The 20,148-nt window shown below is 45.2% G+C and overlaps 1 protein-coding gene across 4 annotated transcripts in view; it reads left to right on the forward strand.

Annotated features, from left to right (window-relative positions):
• ST3GAL3 (ST3 beta-galactoside alpha-2,3-sialyltransferase 3) overlaps positions 1–20,148 on the forward strand; it is a 168,541-nt gene that overhangs the window by 85,994 nt on the left and 62,399 nt on the right. For all 4 annotated transcript variants that reach the window (XM_084874662.1, XM_084874663.1, XM_084874664.1 and 1 more), the window contains one exon: positions 10,956–11,048. In XM_084874662.1, the coding sequence (XP_084730788.1) occupies positions 10,956–11,048 (93 nt within the window). The remainder of the gene's footprint in view (positions 1–10,955; positions 11,049–20,148) is intronic.

Below are 20,148 nucleotides of genomic sequence, written 5' to 3' on the forward strand. Positions count from 1 at the left end.
AAATGCAACAAAACTAAAAAGCTGATTTTTTTGAAATATTAATAGAATTGAAAAACCTCTTGCTGGGTTAACCAAGGGGGTGGGGGGGAAGAAAGATACAAATTACTGATATCAGAAATGAAAGATCATCATTACCGATGCCATGGATCAGTATGTTATGAACAACTTTGTGCCTACAAATAGTAAAGGAATATTATGAATAACTTTATGCCTACAAATTTTATAACCTGTATGCAATGGACCAATTTCTTAGAAGACACAAACTATCAAAATTCACACAGGAAGAAATAAATCATCTGAATAGTTCTATATCTATTAAAGAAATTGAATTCATAATTAATAACCTCCCAAAACAAAAACCATTAGGCTCAGCTGGTTTCACTGGTGAATTCTGTCAAACATTTAAGGAAAAGATGGTAGCAGTTCTCTACAGCCTGTTCCAGAAAATGTAAGCAAAGGGAACACTTCCTCACTTGTTCTGTAAAGCCTGCATTACTTTAAGACCAAAACCAGATAAAGAATTGTAAGACTAATTTCTAACCACAGACTAATTTCTCTCATGAACATCATGTAAAAATCCTCAATAAAATATTAGCATATTGAACACAACAATGTATAAAAGGAGTCACACACCAAAACTAAGTGGGATTTGTTCCAGATACACCAATTAGAAATGCAGTAATTATAAAGTCAATTGCTGTATTCCATCATACCCACAGGGCTAAAAAAGAAAAATCAAATGATTATATCTATAAGTTACAGAATAAACATTGATACAGGCCACATCCAATTATGTTTTTTTTTTTTTTTAAGGAAAAACTCTCAGAAAACTAGGAAAGAGAGAGACTTTCTCACTTTGATAAAGATCACCTACAAAAATCTATAGTTAAAATTACCCTTAATGATGAGAAACTAGATGCTTTTCCCTAAAACTGGAAAAGGCAAGCTTGTTCTCTTTCACCACTCCTATTCAACATTATACTGAAAGCTCTAATTCAATCATAAGAGAAGGAAAAGGTATAGAGACTAGGAAGGTAGAAATAAAATTGTCTTTGTTCACAGGCATGTCTATGTAGGAAATCCCAGAGAATTGGGGTTTGGTGGAACTAATTAGCAGTTATAGCAAGGTTGCAGGATATAAGGTTAATATACAAAAGTCAGTTGCTTTTCTACATACTAGCAAGTAAAGAATTGGAATTTGAAATTAAAAGCACAATATTAGCCCTAGCCAGTTTGGCTCAGTGGATAGAACATCAGCCTGTGGACTGGAGGGTCCTGAGTTCCATTCCAGTCAAGGGCACATGCCCAGGTTGCAGGCTTAATCCCCAGTTGGGGGCAGGCAGGAGGCAGCTGATCCGTGATTCTCTCTCAGCACTGATGTTTCTTTCTCTCCCTCTCTGAAATCAATGAAAATATATTTAAAAACAAAACACAATATTATTTACATGAATATACACAAAGAAATACTTAGGTATAAATCTGACAAAATACACTTACATATATATGGAAAACTACAAAACTCTAATGAAAGATTGAAAAAAAAAAAACCCCACTAGATAAATGGAGATGTATTCTATGTTCATGGATTAGAAGACTCGATATTGTTGAAATGTCAGTTCTTCTGAACTTGATCTGTAGATTCAACATAATTGGTGTTGCTCAGTGGTAGAGTGCACCACAGAGTTGCAGATTCATCTCCTGGTCAGAGGCATGTACCTCGGTTGCATGGATTGAATGGCCCTGGTTGTGGTGTGTGCATTAGGCAAGCAATTGATCTGTCTCTCTCACATCAATGTTTTTTTCCCCTCTCTCTCCTTCTCTTTCTCTCCCTCTCCCCTCCTCATCTTCCCTTGCACTCCCTCTAAAGATCAATGGAGAAAATATCCTCAGATGAGGACAATAGCAACAATGAAAACCCCAGCAAGTTATTTAGTGGATAGCAACAAACTTTTTATTTTTTTATTTTATTTTTAAAATTATTTTTTTATTAAATTATTATCTTTGTACATATACCATTGTCCCCCCCCCATATATGCCCTTCCTCCCCAGAGTTTTGTGTCCATTGGTTGTACTTATATGCATGTATATAAGTCCTTCAGTTGATCTCTTATCTCCCCCAGATCTCCCTAACCTCCCCGCTGTAATTTGACAGCCTGCTTGTTGCTTTACTGTCTCTATATCTATCTTTTGGTTCTTCAGTTTATAATGTTCTTTATCATCCATAAATAAGTGAGGTCATATGGTGTTTCTCTTTCATTGACTGGCTTGTTTCACTCAGCATGATGTTCTCCAATTCCATCCAGGTTGCTGCAAATGATGAGAATTTCTTCTTTTTTATGGCAGCATAATATTCCATTGTGTAAATGTACCATAGTTTTTGGATCCAATCATCTGCTGATGGGCATCTAGGCTGTTTCCAAATCCTAGCTATTGTAAATTGTGCTGCTATGAACATAGGGGTGCATATATCCTTTCTGATTGGTGTTTCTAACTTCTTGGGATATATTCCTAGGAGTGGGATTACTGGGTCAAATCGGAGTTCCATTTTCAATTTTTTGAGGAAGCTCCATAGTTTACTAGAGGCCTGGTGTATGAAATTCATGCTCGGGAAGGGTACCTAGGCCTGGCCTGCAATCAGGGCCAATCTTCCGCGGCTGCCAGCAGCAGGCCCCAGCCCCCTGCTGGCAGCCCTCTGTGCACTGTCTTGGCCTGGCACCACCCACTTTCGCCTCCACCCACCCTCAGTTTCCCATTCCCCATCAGGCAATTAGAGCCTGCTGGCAGTGGGGAGGGACCGAGAGGTTGGCTGGCAGGCCTGTGATCGGGGCCTGAGGGCTGGGGGCAGCTCCTGCGTTGAGTATTTGCCCCCTGGTGGTCAGTGCACATCATAGCAACAGGTCATTTCACCGTCTGGTCGATTTGCACTTTTATTATATAGGATATGGAAAGGCAAAAGACCCAAAATAACCCGTGTAATACTAACAAAGAACGAAGTTGAGGGACCGAAGCTACATGACTTCAGACTTACAATAATGCTACAGTAATCAAGTATTCTGTTCCATGGTATTGGTAATAGAATAGAGAGCATAGAAGTAGACATACACAAATATACAGATGCTCCTCGACTTATTGTTGAAAATATTGTTAAGTCGAAAGTGTATGTAATATACCTAACCTACCAAACATCATAGTTTAGCCTAACCTATCTTAAACATGCTCAGAACACAATATCCCCCAAATGCTGGCAGCATAGTACATCGCGGAGTATCAGTTATTTACCATTGCAGTCACCTGTCTGACTGGGAGACACAGCTTGCTGCTGCTGCCCAGCATAAGAGAGAGCGTTGTACATCATATGGCTAGCCTACAGCTGACATCATACTCAGTGGTGAAAAACTGGAATTTTTTTCCTCTAAAATCAGGAAAAAGATAAGGGTGCTCACTCTTACTTATTCATCTAGTACTGAAAGTCCTAGTCAAAGTAATTGGGCAAGAAAAAAAGAAATAAAAGGTACCCAAATCCAAAACGAAGTAAGACTGTCAGTAGTTGCAGATAACAAGATATAAAAAACCCTTAAAAACCCACCGTAAAACTGTTAGAAGTATTAAAACAGATTTAGTAAAGTTGCAGGATACAAAATCAATACACAAAAATCAGTTGCATTTCTTTACACAAATAATGAACTGTAAGAAAAGAGAAATTAAGAAAATAGTCCATCCTATTTACAATTTGCATCAAAGAGAATAAAATACCAGGAATAAGTTTAACTAAGGAGGCAAAAGACCCAGACACTAAAAACTATAAGACATCCATGAAAGAAACTGAAGAGGACACAACTAAATGGAAAAATACGCATCTCACGGATTGGAAGAATATTGTTAAAATGTCCATACTCCTGAAAGTGATCTACAGACTGAATGCAGTCCCTATAAAAAAAATTCTCATTTGCAATTTTATAGTTTAGACATGGAACAACACATCTTTCAACCATGTCCTCTGGGTCTAAAGGCTATACTGTCTCAGAGGATTATTGTAAAGCTAAATTAGATAATTAGGTCAACTGGCACATGGTTTATGCTCAATAAATCTTAGTTTCTTTGCTCTTTTCAGTACCACCCAGAAAGAGGATGTGTCTTAATTTTCAAAGAAACGAGATTGAATTGGAGTGGTCACAGCAATTCTCTCTCTGGCGGAGAGTCTGTGAGAATTGCCTGCCTAGCTCAGGCTAAAGCAAGAGCTTACTGGATGGAAGAGCATGCTGACCCGTCAAAATGAAACACTTTGCAAGACCTGGAGATGAAGTTAAACTGCAGTCATCACTGAATCAGACAGTAGAGGGGCCTGGTATGTTGAAAAGATGTTGCTGTGCCCAGTCCCCAGAAATGGAAAGCAGGGCCTCCAGCGCTGAGAAATACCACAAATTCCAGATGGCTCAGATCAAGTATTCAATAGTTCCTCTTAAAGTGATGGAAGAAACATGAGCGCGTTGTCGAGTTTATCACTGATCACTGTGAGGCAGAAACTGTATAGAAGCCCATGTCTGCTCTGGATTTCACAAAGAGAAGCTGTATAAAAGCCCACATCTGCTCTGGAGTTCATAATTCTACTCATGATACCTCAGGGTAGGATTGACAGCACCCCGAATGTGAGTGAACGAAGAGACTCATGGTATTACAAGAGCCAGCGGACCTGTAACAATGGGGCCATGTAACAGTGGAGGGGAGAGGGAGTCAGAGGAGTTAAAATTGTCCTTAAGAAGAAAAGTTTCCATCTTGGAGCTTAAAAGGATCTATGGCAGTATTACCTTTTCTTACATGAAAGCTATTTCAGAAAATAAGTTAAAATAAATACTTACTAACAGAATAAGCTTACTAAATCTAACGTAAGCAGCTTCCTTCATTTCTGAAGTAACGTCATTGCCCCAGAGACAACCCTCTGGGTAGCGGAGAAAAGTGTCTTCATAAGGAAGGTGAGAGGGGACAGACCTGCAGAAGCAGAGGGAGGTGAGGTCTGTTCTGAGGCTTCTTATCTGTGTTCGTGCCAGCCCTCCCAGCACGTAATGTTGGCGACCTTGAAGTTGCTATATTTGCTTGAAAGGAAACTGATTTTTATTAACTATTATTTGCCAGGCAGTGTGAGTGGTATCTTACTTACATGGTCTTACTTCACACTCACAATCAGTTTCTTGACCTTCACGTCAGTAAACTAGCACATAGAAGAGGGAGCGTGCATAGTAGGGGGCTGATCGGAGTTCAGTCCTCTTTGAGAGGATCATAGGAATTAGACTCTTGGTCACAAGATGCTCATCACTGATCTATAGAGTCCTCAGGAATAACTGTTGAAGTCCCTTCTCCATTTTCCTCACTGCCACCTCCTCTCCCCCACACTTCTTGTCAGCTAACTTTCTTTTTTTTTCTTTTCTTTTTTTAAAAAATATATTTTATTGATTTTGTACAGAAAGGAAGGAAGAGAGATAGAGAGTTAGAAACATCAATGAGAGAGAGTCATTGATCAGCTGCCTCTTGCACACCCCCTACTGGAGATATGCCCGCAACCAAGGTACATGCCCTTGACCGGAATTGAACCCGGGACCTTTCAGTCCCCAAGCCGACGCTCTATCCATTGAGCCAAACCGGTTTCGGCTTGTCAGCTAACTTTCAAGCCAAGTTAATTAACCAGTTGGGTTTAGTCTAAGGAACATTTTGTTGGGTACTTATGTATTCTATGCTGTGCTTTATGCTCAATTTTCATGGTCTAGGACAGTGGTTCCCAACATGGGGTATACTCTCCACAGGGGGTCAATTTGATTTTAAGGGGTCAATTCGAGAATGAGTTACTAACAGTGAATTTTTTGCATTTCTTATGGCTCTAGGGGCCCCATATACAATATACTAGAGGCCCAGTGCACAAAATTCGTGCAGTGGGGGGAGTGTCCTCAGCCCAGCCTGCACCCTCTCCAAAGTGGGACCCCTGGAGGGATGTCCAACTGCCCGTTTAGGTCCAATCCCCATCCTCTCACAACCCAGGACTGCTGGATTGAGGCAGGATACAGATCCAAGCAGAGTCACTCTGTTGCCTCTACATTTGTTGAGTGAATGAATGAATGAGAGGAAGGAAGGGATGGAGGTGGGAGAGAAAGAGAGTGTGTGGAGACAATTGGGCAAGCTGAAGGCGGAAGTCAGCTCTAGGTAAGATGGGGTCCCCAGGCCGAAAGGGCTGTTTCTGCTCAGGAAGGGGAGGAATCATGAAAAGTTTCCTAAAGGAAGCGGTGCTTAAACTGAATATTGCAAGGTGCACAGGTCATCACAGGGGAAGGCAGGATGAGCGGAGATAAGACCAACCCTTCTTTTGTATCAAGTCCTTTCCCCTCACTGTGCAAAGGCATTTTTCCTCCAACTGTCCCACCTCGACTACTCATGAGCTTTTCTCTTATTCTAAGCAGCTTATCAACATGCTAAAATATTTCCTTCTCTCCTCCAGCTAATTGCCCCATTTCTCTGTCTTTATAGCAAAACTCCAGTTTTTATTCCATGTCGCCAGTTCTTCCGTTTCTCTTAAATCCAATGAAAGAAGCATTTCGTCCCCTAGCCCTCACCCTTCCAGGGAAACAGCTCTTGTCAAGGTCAGGAGTAACCTCGTGTTGCCAAATCCAGCTGCCAGTCCCGGGCCGCACGCACCTGGCCTACCCCTGTGTTTGGCACAGCTGGTCCCTCTGTCCTTGAGATACTTCCATCCCTTGGCAACGGAGCCATCACACTCTCTCCGCTTGCAGCGCTACTCTTTGTCTCCCAAATGTTGAGCCCCACAACGCACGCTTCCACTGGAAAACACTCCGCGACTGTCCCTGGTGACAGAACCCCAACTGGCGCCAAGCGTTCAGAGCCTGGCTGCCTGCCGCCGCCACCTCATCTCTCACAGTGCGTGTGTGCTGCCTGCCACCCTCCGCGTGGGCTTTCTCACCACATCCCCCCTCACGTCCCTGGGAACCGAGTGGTTCTCATTGGCAGATGAGGAAGCTGAGAGCCCGATTTTCCGTCACTTGCCCCAGGCCACGCAGCTTGCCAGTGTCCTCTGAGAACGGGTCTGATTCCAGATCCTGCACGTCTTATTTATAACCCAATGCTTGGCCTGACTCCTTCGGGGAGGGAAGTCTGGTTCCGGCTCTCGGATCCCAGCCCGTCCATCTGGATTTCCTCTTGAGGGTGCGGGGGTTCACCCTCTTCACCCCAGGGTCTCGGTAGTCACGTTCGCAGGACAATGGGGGCTCTTACTGTTTGAAATGCGAAAGCTTCCCGAAAGGAAAGGCCAGCTGCAGCGCAGAACAAGGGCCGAGTGATTTGATCAGACGTCTGTGGGGGCCTCCTGGCATTTGGAGTGAGAGTGCCTTAGAGAAACTAACCATTCTGGCCCTGGGGAGTTGGCGACTGTTGGTCTTGGTGGCTTTGACCGCTGACTGCCCCAGGGGTCCCAGGCTGCTGTGTGACTCAGAGTTCCCAACACTCCCCTATTCTTCTCTTTCTGGGAGAGCCGGGAGGCCCTGTCTGAGGCATTTTAATTTGGTAATCATTTCACCCACCCACTGTACCCAGGGCCCTGTGTTTCTGAGGTTACTGCTGCTTTTCGAATTGGGCAGGGGCAGGGAGGGTGTTTACAGCCAGCCGTCCTTGACGTGTGACTACCTTGCCCTGCCATGGGGAGGGCCTTTCCTGCTGGGTTCTGGCTCCCCGGGCTCCATCCATCTTGCTGGTGCTCCCTCCTCTCTGCCATAGATTACCTGAGCCCATGGGCCTGGACTGTTCCATAGCCCTTAACCTTGAAGCACCTTGCCAAAAGTTGATGGCGTAGCCGAAACCGGTTTGGCTCAGTGGATAGAGCGTTGGCCTGCGGACTGAAGGGTCCCAGGTTCGATTCCAATCAGGGGCATGTACCTTGGTTGCAGGCACATTCCCAGTGGGAGGTGTGCAGGAGACAGCTGATCGATGTTTTTAACTCTCTATCACTCTCCCTTCCTCTCTGTAAAAAATCAATTTATTTATTTATTTATTTATTTTTAAGTTGATGGTGTAAACTAGAGAGGAGAGAGGTAGCCAAAGGTGTATCTCCTATTGTAGGTGTATTTATGCAGTGCACTGTGCTAAAGAGGCAACTGCCATTCATCTTTCATATTCTTTTTTTTTTAATTTTTAAAAAATATATATTTTATTGATTTTGTACAGAGAGGAAGGGAGAGAGACAGAGAGTTAGAAACATTGATGAGAGAGAGTCATCGATCAGCTGCCTCTTGCACACCCCCCACTGGGGATATGCCCGCAACCAAGGTACATGCCCTTGACCGGAATCGAACCCGGGACCCCTCCATCCCCAAGCCGGTGCTCTATCCACTGAGCCAAACCGGTCTCGGCCATCTTTCATATTCTTTTTTTAAATATATTTTATTGATTTTTTTTTTTAACAGAGAGGAAGGGAGAAGAATAGAGAGTTAGAAACAGTGATAAGAGAGAAATATTGATAAGGTGCCTCCTGCACACTTCCTGCTGGGGGGATGTGCCCGCAACCAAGGTACATGCCCTTGACTGGAATCGAACCCGAGACCCTTGAGTCCACAGGCCGACGCTCTACCACTGAGCCAAACCGGTCTCGGCCATCTTTCATATTCTTTGTGAAATTTTCTAGAATTCAGAAAGACCGCGGGTACTCACTGTACACGGTGGGCGGGCAGGCGGTGGGGGTTGGGAGACCAGGGTCTGAGGAACTCATGGTGCCTTGCTGCCATATACACACTTCTGACGCTCTCCCCATCTCCGGTTGCACTGCCACTTGGGCACTGCCCGAGGCTCCGCTTCCCTGTGGTGGCACTTGCTGTGATCCCCGCTGTGGCAATGCCATGTCAGGAGCTCCTGCGCCGGTGTTAGAAGCAGGTTCAAATCCAGTACCTGCCACTTACTATTTGTGTGATTTTGGATAAGTTTCTTCATCTTCCTGAGCTTGTGTAGAAATTAATAATTAATAGCACGTGGCTACCAAGAGGAGTAATTTAAAAAAATCTATAATGTTGTCATCACTGTGCCTAGTCCAAAAGCTTCCAGTAAGTTTAGTAATTGAAATGTAAGTTTGTATTTTGCTTCTGAAATACTGTTGTTTCCATAAAAAAAAAAATATTGCTATGTAAATATTTCTTGTTAAGCCTTTGACTTCCTTTTGCCTACCAAATGAAGTCCCTGCCCTGGCTTGTCACTCATCATTTGCTTTTGCATTTGAGGTTTTAAATGTCATTGGTAGGGATGGCTAAAAAACACATGGATTTCTAGAAGAAATTGCACATGGATACAGACGAGCTTGTCTAAAATCACTGAGCAGTTATTCTGTGTGCGGCCCTGGGCTAGGCCCTCAGTGGTACATGAGTAAGTCACACATGACACATGATAGGCAGTGCCCATGGTTTCTGGCTACCTAGTGCAGGTGCCAACATCTCCCCAGCACCCCCCCACACACACACACACCACCACCTTGTATGGCCCCACCCAGTCCCTGCGGAAGGCAGCCCTAAGGGACATTTGCCACAGGGCCCCGGCACAGTAGAGCGGCCGGGCATCAGAGTGATCAGTTTTGGCAGCAGGTCCAAAGGTGGAGGTGGGGGAGGCTGGGGCTGGGAACTGGCAGTCAGCCTGGGACTTCCTCAGGTCCCCAGCATGCAGGGCCTCCAGCCCCAGCAGTCACTGTAAGTATCCTGTTCTTCCGATGTGGTTTTCTGTACAGACTACTCCAGCCCCACACTGAACACACAAAGGCATTGAAGCCCAAAGGTATGAGGTGACTTGTCACCAGTCACACGGCAACAAAGCCAGGGCTAGAACACACAAGTCTTCTGAAAATTTTCGGCCATCTCTGACTTGTGGGTTCCCAAGACGGTCTTGGTTCCAGTCCAAGCACAGTGAGACGCTCAGGGTCATTTTGTTCCTTAACAAAATTATAAGGGTCTTTGTTTCGCCATTTCTGTGTAAGGTACCAGGGGGCAGGGTTCCATCAGACTGAGCTCAGGAACTGACAGTGTAAAGAGGGAGACATGCTACCAGCAGTTCCAGCACAGCACAGTGAGGGCTGATGGGCGTTAGCATAGGGTGTGGGTGGCGGGGGCAGTCTGGAGGTCAGGGAATTACTCCAGTGAAGTTGACATCTGAGCTTAGTTTTGAAAGCTCAGTAGGCATAGCCAAGTAGAGAAGGACAAGGAAGAACACTCTAGCCAGAGAGAAGAGGACGAGAACTTTCTCAGCTAACTGTCTGATGGTCACAGTGCACAGCCCAGCGTTCGTGTGGTCTGTTTTCCGGGCACCCTGAGTGGCTCCCATGGCCGGTAGGATATAGAAGGACGTGGAAAGGGCAGGGCTGCTGACTTGATCAAAGCCTGAGCAGCGCTCTCCTCAGAGGTCCAGGCTCTGCGTTCCCAGTCTCGGAGCCTGGATGGAGTTCCTGATTTTCTCCGTATCAGAGTTACTGCAAGAGAATCTATGCTAGGGGTGTCCAACTCAATCAGAGAAGGGGCCAAAATCTAAAATCCAGCCTAAATCGCGGGCCGAATGGTTTACTGAACAGTCATAAACTGACAATGTCATAAACTGACAGCGGAGTGCAGTGATGACAGCGCGGTGCGGGCCACATTGCAAGGCCTGGCAGGCTGGATTTGGCCCGCGGGCCTTGTGTTTGACACATGTGATCTATGCGAACCCAGTGAGTTCTTACCAAGTTCCATGGATGGGCCTTGCTTGTTTATCTACCTCGTCCTTTAGGGCTTTTTTATTTGAGGGGGTTTTGCCCCCCCTGAAGCCTTGGTGTAGAAGAAGGACTTAAGTGCTGATTGTAGGGAATGAAGCTTTAGTCAAGGTTTAACACCTACAGCTCTTCACAAGCCTGACTGCGGAGTGCCCGGCAGGCGGTGACTCTCCCTCTCTCCCCACAGGCCCCCGGAGTTGGCCACCAGGTACGCAAACTTCTCGGAGGGAGCGTGCAAGCCTGGCTACGCTTCAGCCTTGATGACCGCCATCTTCCCCCGGTGAGTGCCCCTCTTCCTTCCCACCACCGAGCAGCCTGCCTGGTCCCCGGGGTGGGAGCCCGAGACCCTGCCCCAGTGGCGAGGGATGTGCTCCCGGGAAACAAGATCCCGGCGGAGGCTGGCTGTTTCCGAGTCTGCGGGGACCTGGGAAGGACTTCGCTTTTGGTTGGCCCCCACCCCGGCCCCACTCTGTGCCCTTGCGATAGCTCGTCCCCTGTTCGCCTGCCCGCACAGCTTGTTCTGTGGGGGAGAGGCCGGAGCAGCACCTGTGTGGTTGCCCTGTGGAAACCAGGCAGCCAGGGAAGGCTTATCCAGCACAGGAGAGCCTCGTCATACCATGTTTCCCCGAAAATAAGACGTCCTCCGAAAATAAGACCTACTTACAGGTTTCCTTCTGAGTGAAATATAAGGCATTCCCCCAAAATAAGGCGCCCCCCCCCCCAGGCTAAACGAGAGATTTGGTCCACTGATTCTGAAAGAAATGGAGTCACAAGAAATTCACCAGGAAATTCAGGAATTGGATTGTTATGATAATATTCCAGAAGATGATGACATGGTTGTCATTGAATAAATGAGTAAATTCTTGATACTGTAGGAGTCACAGTTTGTCTGGTTTGTGTTGACAACTACCGTACTATTTTCTTTCTTTTCTTTTAATATATTTTATTGAGCCGAAACCGGTTTAGCTCAGTGGATAGAGCGTCAGCCTGCGGACTGAAAGGCCCCGGGTTCGATTCCGGTCAAGGGCATGTACCTTGGTTGCCGGCACATCCCCGGTGGGGGGTGTGCAAGAGGCAGCTGGTCGATGATTCTCTTTCATCATCGATGTTTCTAACTCTCTATCTCTCTCTCTTCCTCTATGTAAAAAAATCAATAAAATATATTTTTTTTAAAAATTAAAAAAAATAAATATATTTTATTGATTTTTTACATAGAGGAAGGGAGAGAGATAGAGAGCTAGAAACATCGATGAGAGAGAAACATCGACCAGCTGCCTCTTGCACACCCCCCACCGGGGATGTGCCCACAACCAATGTACATGCCCTTGACCGGAATCGAACCTGGGACCTTTCAATCCGCAGACCGATGCTCTACCACTGAGCCAAACCGGCTTCGACAAATTTTCTTTATTTTCATTTAACAATAAATGTGTACCGTATTCTTCTTCATGGAAAAATAAGGCATCCCCTGAAAATAAGACCTAGTGCATCTTTGGGAGCAAAAATTAATATAAGACACTGTCTTATTTTCGGGGAAACAGGGTAGTATCAGTGATCAAACTTCTTTTTTTTTTTTTTTTTTTTAAAGTTTTTTTTTTTTTTTTTTTTTTTTTTTTTACTGAGAGAGAGAAGATGGGAGAGGGGGATAGAGAGAGAAAAAACATCAATGTGAGAGCAAAACATCAGTGACTGCTTCTGCATGCCCCCTCCTGGGAATTGAGCTGGCAGCCCGGGCAGGCATTGAACTGGAATGATGCCCAACCAACAGCCAGCCCAGCCAGGACAGTGGTCAGACATCTTTGGAAGCCGGGAGAGGCACGGCCAAAGAAAGCAGGGATCAAAGAGGGGCTTCTGAGGCTGGCTGTTTTGACACCATTCCTCCACGTCCACTGTGCGTTCTGGATTCCTGATTCCCTTGAAAACAGACTTGCTGAGCAGAGCTGTGCCAAACCCTGGGAGTTCCTTTTACCAAATGCTGCTGAGGGGCCTTGGTTGCTTATCTTGCCTTTTCCTTTGGGGTTTTCTTTTACGGAGGCCTTAGTGTGGGGCAGGGCCTGACGTGCTGAGATTGTCCTGTCTGCAGCCTGCAGTGCGGGGAGACTGTGAGGGCGGTTTTGCTCCTTCGGGGGAGTAGGGGAGTGTCTGACCTGGGGGGTGGGAAGAGAGAAGATGCTCAGGACCCTGTGGGCATAGTGAATCGCTCTTGGACCACCGGGGGAGCCCTGGGGTGGGCTGTGCCCCCTGGGGGAAGGGCTTGCGCCCATCCCTTAGGAGGCTGAGGTTAGGGCGCACAGTGTGCCTGCACAGGAGTGCTGAGAAACAGCCTGCCCGAATGTAAATCCAGGGTAGGTGGGTTTTATGCTCCTTTTCTTTTTCTAACTGAGAGATGCAAACTCAGCTATTTGTGTACCAGGGCCTCTTCCGGCTGAAAACCTGGTGTTCAGATAGAGAGCGCTCTTTGTCCTGGATTTGCCACTGAATTCATCCCAATGTTTTGCTTCCCCAGCTATTGACTGAGCACCTCGTATGTATCTGGCACTGAGTTCCACGTTCTTACACGTGTTTCTTGGGCCTGCAGGAGTCAGTCCTCTGGGCCAGGCACCTGTGGGTTTGCCTTGACCTGTGAATAGTTTCTTTTACTTTTTCTAATTGAAAGGAATGGGAGCATGCGATTTAAAAAAAAATAAGTAACTCAAATAGCCCAGAGGATATGTGCTCCCACTCTAGGTCCCTTCCCCAGAGATAGTCAGTATTACCCTAAATGGGAACATACTCCATTTATTGTTCTGTATCTTGCTTTTTACTCCTAATAGTTTATGTTAGAGATTATCCTATTACCAGTGTAAATGGATCCATCTTGTTTTCATTTTCATTTCTTTCTTTTTAAATATATCTTTATGTCATAGAGGAAGGGAGAGGGGAAGAGAGATAGAAGCATCAGTGATGAGAGAGAATCATAGATTGGCTGCCTCCTGCACATCCCCACTGGGGATAAAGCCCGAGGCCCAGGCATGCGCCCTTGGCTGAAATTGAACCTGGGACCCTTCTGTCTGCAGACTGACGCTCTATCCACTAAGCCAAACCAGCTAGGGCAATCCATCTTATTTTTAAAATGATTTCATGATATATAATTGTAGGAGTGTATCATACTTTTCGTTAAAAACAAGGTTTATTAGAGTATAATTTACAAACAGTGTAAATTGCTTCTTAGTGTAGTGGTGTGAATTTGGTAAATGCATGCCTGTTGCATAACAATCAGTAGAACATTTCTGTCATCACCCCCCAAAGTTTCCTTGTGCTCCTTTACACTTAACCTCCCCCTGACCACCCCAGTCCCTGACAACCACTTCTCAGTTTTCTGTCCCTATAATATTTCCAGAATGTCATATAAATGGGATCATATAGTATGTAGCCTTTTGAGTCTGCCTCTTTCATTTATTAAAATGCATTTGAGACTCACCCATGTGTTGTGTGTATCCGTTGTCTCTTTTTGTTGCTGAATGGTATTCCCTTGTATGGATGTAATAGTCTGTCTATCTATTCAGCAGTCAAAAGACATTTGTGTTAATTCCAGTTTTTAGCTATTAAAACAGAGCCACAATACACATTTGTGTACAGGATGTATGCTTCACTTTATATAAGAAACTAGAGGCCTGGTGCACAGCATTCGTGCACTGAGGGGCGAGGGGTCCCTCAGCCTGGCCTGCATCCTCTCACAGTCTGTGACCCTTTGGGGGTTGTCCGCCTGCCGTGGGGAGCAGGCCTAAGCTGGCAGGCAGACATCCCCTTAGGGGTCCTTCGCGCTGCCGCTCAGGCAGGAGAGGCTGCCGCCGCCGCCACCGCTGCTTTCACCAGCAGCGCTCTCCCTGTGGGACGCTCCTGCATTGAGCGTCTGCCCCCTGGTGGTCAGTGTGTGCCACAGTGATCGGTCGTTCCACCATTCAGTCATTTGCATATTAGGGTTTTATTAAATAGGATTGCAAACTTTTAAAAATTAGCAACATTGTTTTGCTTTCCTGCCAGCGGTGTACGAGAGTTTCAGGTTTTCTATATCCGTGTCATCAGTGTTTTTAGTTTTAGCTATTCTAGTAGGTTTTTACTTTGTTTATAATGTTTCTGTTTTCTTTTGGCTGCTTTTTGAGTATTCTTATTGCTGGTTTTCAGCAATTTTATTATAATGATCTTGCTGTGGTTTTCTTTAGAAACCCTGGCTTGTTTTTATCTTTCTACTTCAATCTATGGACATATACTTCATTTTAAAAATCAAATTTGGGAGTTTTGTCATTTTTTTCTGTCCCACCTCCCTTCTCAGGATTCTAATTACATGTGTTATACCTTTGGTCCCACAGGTGGGGTTTTTGTTCTTTGTTTATTTTTAATTGTTTTTTCCCAATCTTATTTCACTCTGTGCTTCATTTTGGATAGGTTATATTGTTATGTTTTCACATCCATTGATGTTTCTTTTGTAGTGTCTAACCAGCTGTTTATTCATGGTGTGTTTTTATTTCAGAAATTGTGTTTTTTATTTCTATAGTTCCATTTAGGTCTTTTTATATCTTCCATTTCATTCCTTATTATGTTGCTGTGTTCTTGTACCTTCTTGAACATATAGAACCTCTCTCTATATAAAAGGCTACTATGCAAAGTGTCCCCTCGGGAGTTCAGCCGGAAGACCAGGAGTTTGATTACTCACTATGACATCTAGGGTGCAGCGGGGAACGAAGGAAGGCCCCGGCCAGCAGCCGGAAGGAAGGCCCTGATTGGTCCTGGTTGCTGGCCAGGCCTAGGGACCTTACCCATGCACAAATTGCGTGCATCAGGCCTCTAGTATATTTATAATAGCTGCTAATCCCATCATCTCTGTCCTTTCTGGGATAGTTTCTGTTGATTGACTTTTCTCCAGTTTGATTCTTTTTATGTCTGCCAGGTAATTTTTTATTGGATTCCCGACAATGCAGATTTTACATTGTCCTGTGCTAGATTTTGTTGTATTGCTTTAAATTGTGTGAATTTTCACCTGGCCGCAGTGGCTCAGTTGGTTGAGCATCAATCTGTGCACTTAAAAGCTTATGTTGCCGAAACCGGTTTGGCTCAATGGATAGAGCATTGGTCTGCGGACTGAAGGGTCCCAGGTTCAATTCCGGTCAAGGGCATGTACATTGGTTGCGGGCACATTCCCTGGTAGGGGGTGTGCATGAGGCAGCTTGTCAATGTTTCTCTCTCATTGATGTTTCTAGCTCTCTATCCCTCTTCCTTCCTCTCTGTGAAAAATCAATAAAATATGTGTGTGTTTTTTAAAAGCTTGTGTTGCCGGTTCAGTTCCTGATCAGGGCATATACCTCCATTTTGGGTTTGATCTCCAGTTGAGCAGGAGGCAACCAATCTATGCATTTCTCTCACATTGATGTTTCTCTCTCTCTCTCTCTCTCCCATCTTTTCTCTGAGCATATCCTCGGGTGAGGATTAAAAAAATAAATAAATAAAAATAATTTTAAAATCCAAACACTGGAATGTAAACTCTACAGGGGTAAAGATTTTATTTTTTAAAATTCTGTGAATTTTCTTGGGCATTCAGTCAAGTTACTTGGCATCAGTGTATCCTTTTGCAACTTGTTTTTAATATTGTTAGTACATGTCTGTGGCAAATTTATCTCCATTACTAACGTGGTACCCTTCTGAGGCCTACCCAGTGCCTCGTGCAGTAGGAGGTATTTCCATCCTGGTTTGTGTGAGTACAAACAATTCCCAGCCCTTGTGAACACCAGGAATTGTTTCACCTACTGCTTCCTGGTGGTCTGTCTTCAGCCTCAGCGTTTCCACTCGTGTATGTACAGATCGGTACTTGGCCAAAAATCTGAGGGGGCCCTCTTGCAAATCTCTAGAGCTTTATGTACAGCTCCGTCCTCTGTGGTTGCCTTCTCCACAAGTTCTAGCCTCCTTGGCCTCCCTAAACTTTTATCTTAACTCAGAAAGAATATGGCTCTATTTAGGTTTCCTGTCTTAGGTTTCACTGGTCTGAAAATGATTGTTTTGTATATTTTGACTTGTTTTCTAGTTGTGTAAGGTAATTTTTATTGAATTCCTGTTATTCCATCATGACTAGAAATAGGAGTCCCTCGCTTCCCCCCCCTCCCCCCACATAGCATCCTATCTAATAAAAGAGTAATATGCAAATTGGCCATCACTCCAACACACAAGATGGCTGTCCCATGTGGACAAAGATGGCTGACCCCATGTGGACACAAGATGGCCGCCACAAGATGGCCAGCAGGGGAGGGCATTTGGGAGGGACCTGGCCTGCAAGGGAGGGCAGTTGGGGGAAATCAAGCCTGCAGGGGAAGGCAGTTGAGGAGGGACCAGGCCTGTAGGGAAGGGCAGTTTTGGGTGACCAGGTCTGCAGGGGAGGGCAGTTAGGAGTGATCAGGCCCACAGGGGAGGGCAGTTAAGGGCAAACAGGCTGGCAGGGGAGCAGTTAGACATCAATCAGGCTGGCAGGGGAGTGGTTAGGGGCTGATCAGGCTGGCAGGCAGCAGCAGTTAGGGGCAATCAGGAAGGCAGGCAGGCAAGCAGTTGGGAGCCAGCAGTCCTGGATTGTGAGAGGGATGTTCAACTGCCCGTTTGGCCCTATCCTACCAGGCTTGGGCTTAAACGGGCAGTCGGACATCCCTTGAAGGGTCCTAGATTGGAGAGGGTGCAGGCTGGGCTGAGGGACACACACCCCTGTGCACAAATTTCGTGCATCAGGCCTCTAGTTCCATTATAAAGATGCACTATGCTCTTGTTTGTCAGGTACCTGTCCGTGGACATTTAGGCAATTGCCAGTCTTTAAAACTGAAGGGTTAATTCAGTGAATAACCTTGTTTGTACAATGTTAGTGATACTTCTGGATCAAAACTAATTTTGAAAGTTATTGGCAAATTACCTGTGATAGCAGGTTTTGAATTTACATCCACTTGTAGTTTGTAATGGTGCCTTCTTCCGTGTTTTCTTCCAGTACGTTTTTAGCTTTGTTTATATTAGAATTATTAATCCATTTGGGTTTTATATTGTCTTGTTTTGGTGTTAGGAGTGATCCCTGGTGTTGGGATCTAGGTTTGTTTGTTTTGTTTTGTTTTTTCCTGGTGGTTAGCTAGTGTTTCTTGATATTTCAACCAAAAATTCTAAGTAAATTCAGAATTTTTATTTTTATAGCAACAATATTTTGACACAAAAGTTCTTCAGGTAACTCTTGATGTTAGTTTTGACATGCTCTAATAAAAACAAACCATTAAATCTTTCTCTCTCTCTCTTTTTTTATTACCACATGCTGTGTTTAGCATACTCTCACTCCATTCCTGAGCCTCACTCCTCCTTGCACTCACCCAGTCACTGACTCCCACACCTGCACCCAGGTGGTGGATCGGGCAGAGGCCACGGAAGGGGTGCTGATGAGCCGTTTGGCCCAGGCTGCAGAGTCCTGCTTCCGTGGGAAGCCAGCTTGTTCCCTCTCACACATTTGTGCTATCTGTTGGGAGATCCTCCTTCCATTCCTTATTCTTGAAACTTGCCTGCCTGGATACATCTTTTGCAGAAGATCCAAATTTATGGAGCATCTTCTCTGCTCTAAACATTGGATTGGGGCCCTTTATCTGTTGGTCTCGTGGAATGGAAAAGTCTTCTGTGACCTCCACTCCTTTGAATGCACCCCAGTTACTCTTCCTCAATCTGTATTATCAGTGCTGCACACATAGCTGTTATTGTATTTATAATTTGTTGATGTTTCTTCTACCATAGTAGAAGCTGCACTTCTTAGACTAGAGACATTCATGGCTGCAGAGCCTTAGCAGAGCCTTTAGCACATAGTAGGCACTTACTGTTTGTTTCATGAATGGACATTAATATCTGCCCTCAGGGAAGTCTGAGGGTGTGAGGAATGTTGATAAAGCACTGTTCCCATGGAGAGAGCTACTAGGAAAAAAATAAATTATTTTGACACATACCAATGCACAATAGATTGGAAAGACAAGATTTGGAGATGGAAAGTTCTCATATCTTACTTAACAGGCTGTGTGATCTTTGGAAAGTCTCAGCATTGCTTAACTCATTAGTCAAGAGGGTGAAATGAGATTGATATATCTTGGGGCTATAATGTTAAATCATTTTAGCATAATTGTTAGACACTTACTAAGTGAGTTCTCACCTTCTCAATGACTTTTTTTTTTTATAATCGGGTAAGTTTTTCAGAAAGAAATAAAGACTTCAGAAAAGGTTATGGTAAACATTTACACTGTAGGTTTAAAGAAAAATAATATAAAACCTTGACATAAAACTTTCATCGACACACCCATTTTCCTGACAGTGCTTTGCTACATACGTTTGAGTGGCTCTTTTTGTGCTTTGGTGAGAGATTGAGTACCATGTCTTTTAGATGGTGGCCAGTGGTGCCACTCGGCATTGGGAACAATGGCAAAAAAAAAAAAAAAAAAATGACAGAAAGCAGAACCCAAGCCCAGACCACAGCCATGCTGCGGAGCAGTACCAGCAGCAGCTAACGCCTCGTGATGTGTCAGTATTGATGTATCAGGTCCTGTGCTAAGACCTATTTTTTTTTTCTGTTTTAATCTTCCCAACAAGCATATGAGATAGGTATTGTTATTAATCCATATTTAAATAGGGGGAATTGGAGGGGTAGAGAAGTCAAGCAATTTGCCTGTGTTCACACAGATAGGAAACGATGCAGCCAAGTTTTACCCATGCACTCTGACCACAGGCTGCACGTGCCCACCTGCTGCATTCCGCGTCCTCTCCCGGCTGCTGTCTCACGGGAAGGCTGGCTAGTGGTCAGAGGCAGAGGTCTGCCAGAGGCCTGGTGGTGGCAGATGAGATATCAGTGTGCAGCTCCACAGAGGCCTCTCTTCTCCTAAGACGCACTCTGCTCTAGGACGCCCAGGGCGCCTGGTGTTCCTCTGTGATGGTGCGTGTCTGTGGTTCTCACTGCTGAGGAGTCACTGCGTGGTCCAAACCGGATGAATCCCCCAGAGCACAAGCATGGCCTTTGAAACCTTTCTGAGCTCTCTGAGGCAGCACGTCTGGAGCACTGACAGAGCCCCAGCTGCCTGTTTCAGGACCCTCGCGTGAGAAGGTACAGGAGGCCTGTTACCCTGCCCTGGGGGCTTTGAGAGCTTGTGGGCTCCTGGCCAGGGTAGCTGGGTGTCTGGTATCCCCACATTCCAACCCCCCCCCCCCCCCGCCATTCCAGAGAAGGATGCTGGGACTTTTATCACTGCAACACTGGGGGAAGCGGGGGTGCAGCTAAGAGTGAGAGGCATCCTTGCTAAGCTTGGCCTGTGCTCATTAATTACAGAGGAGAGCAGAGAGCACTGTCCTCGTCTACAGAAACA

This window comes from Pipistrellus hanaki, assembly GCF_964339955.1.
Source record: "Pipistrellus hanaki genome assembly, chromosome: 2".
NCBI classification, from domain to species: domain Eukaryota; kingdom Metazoa; phylum Chordata; class Mammalia; order Chiroptera; family Vespertilionidae; genus Pipistrellus; species Pipistrellus hanaki.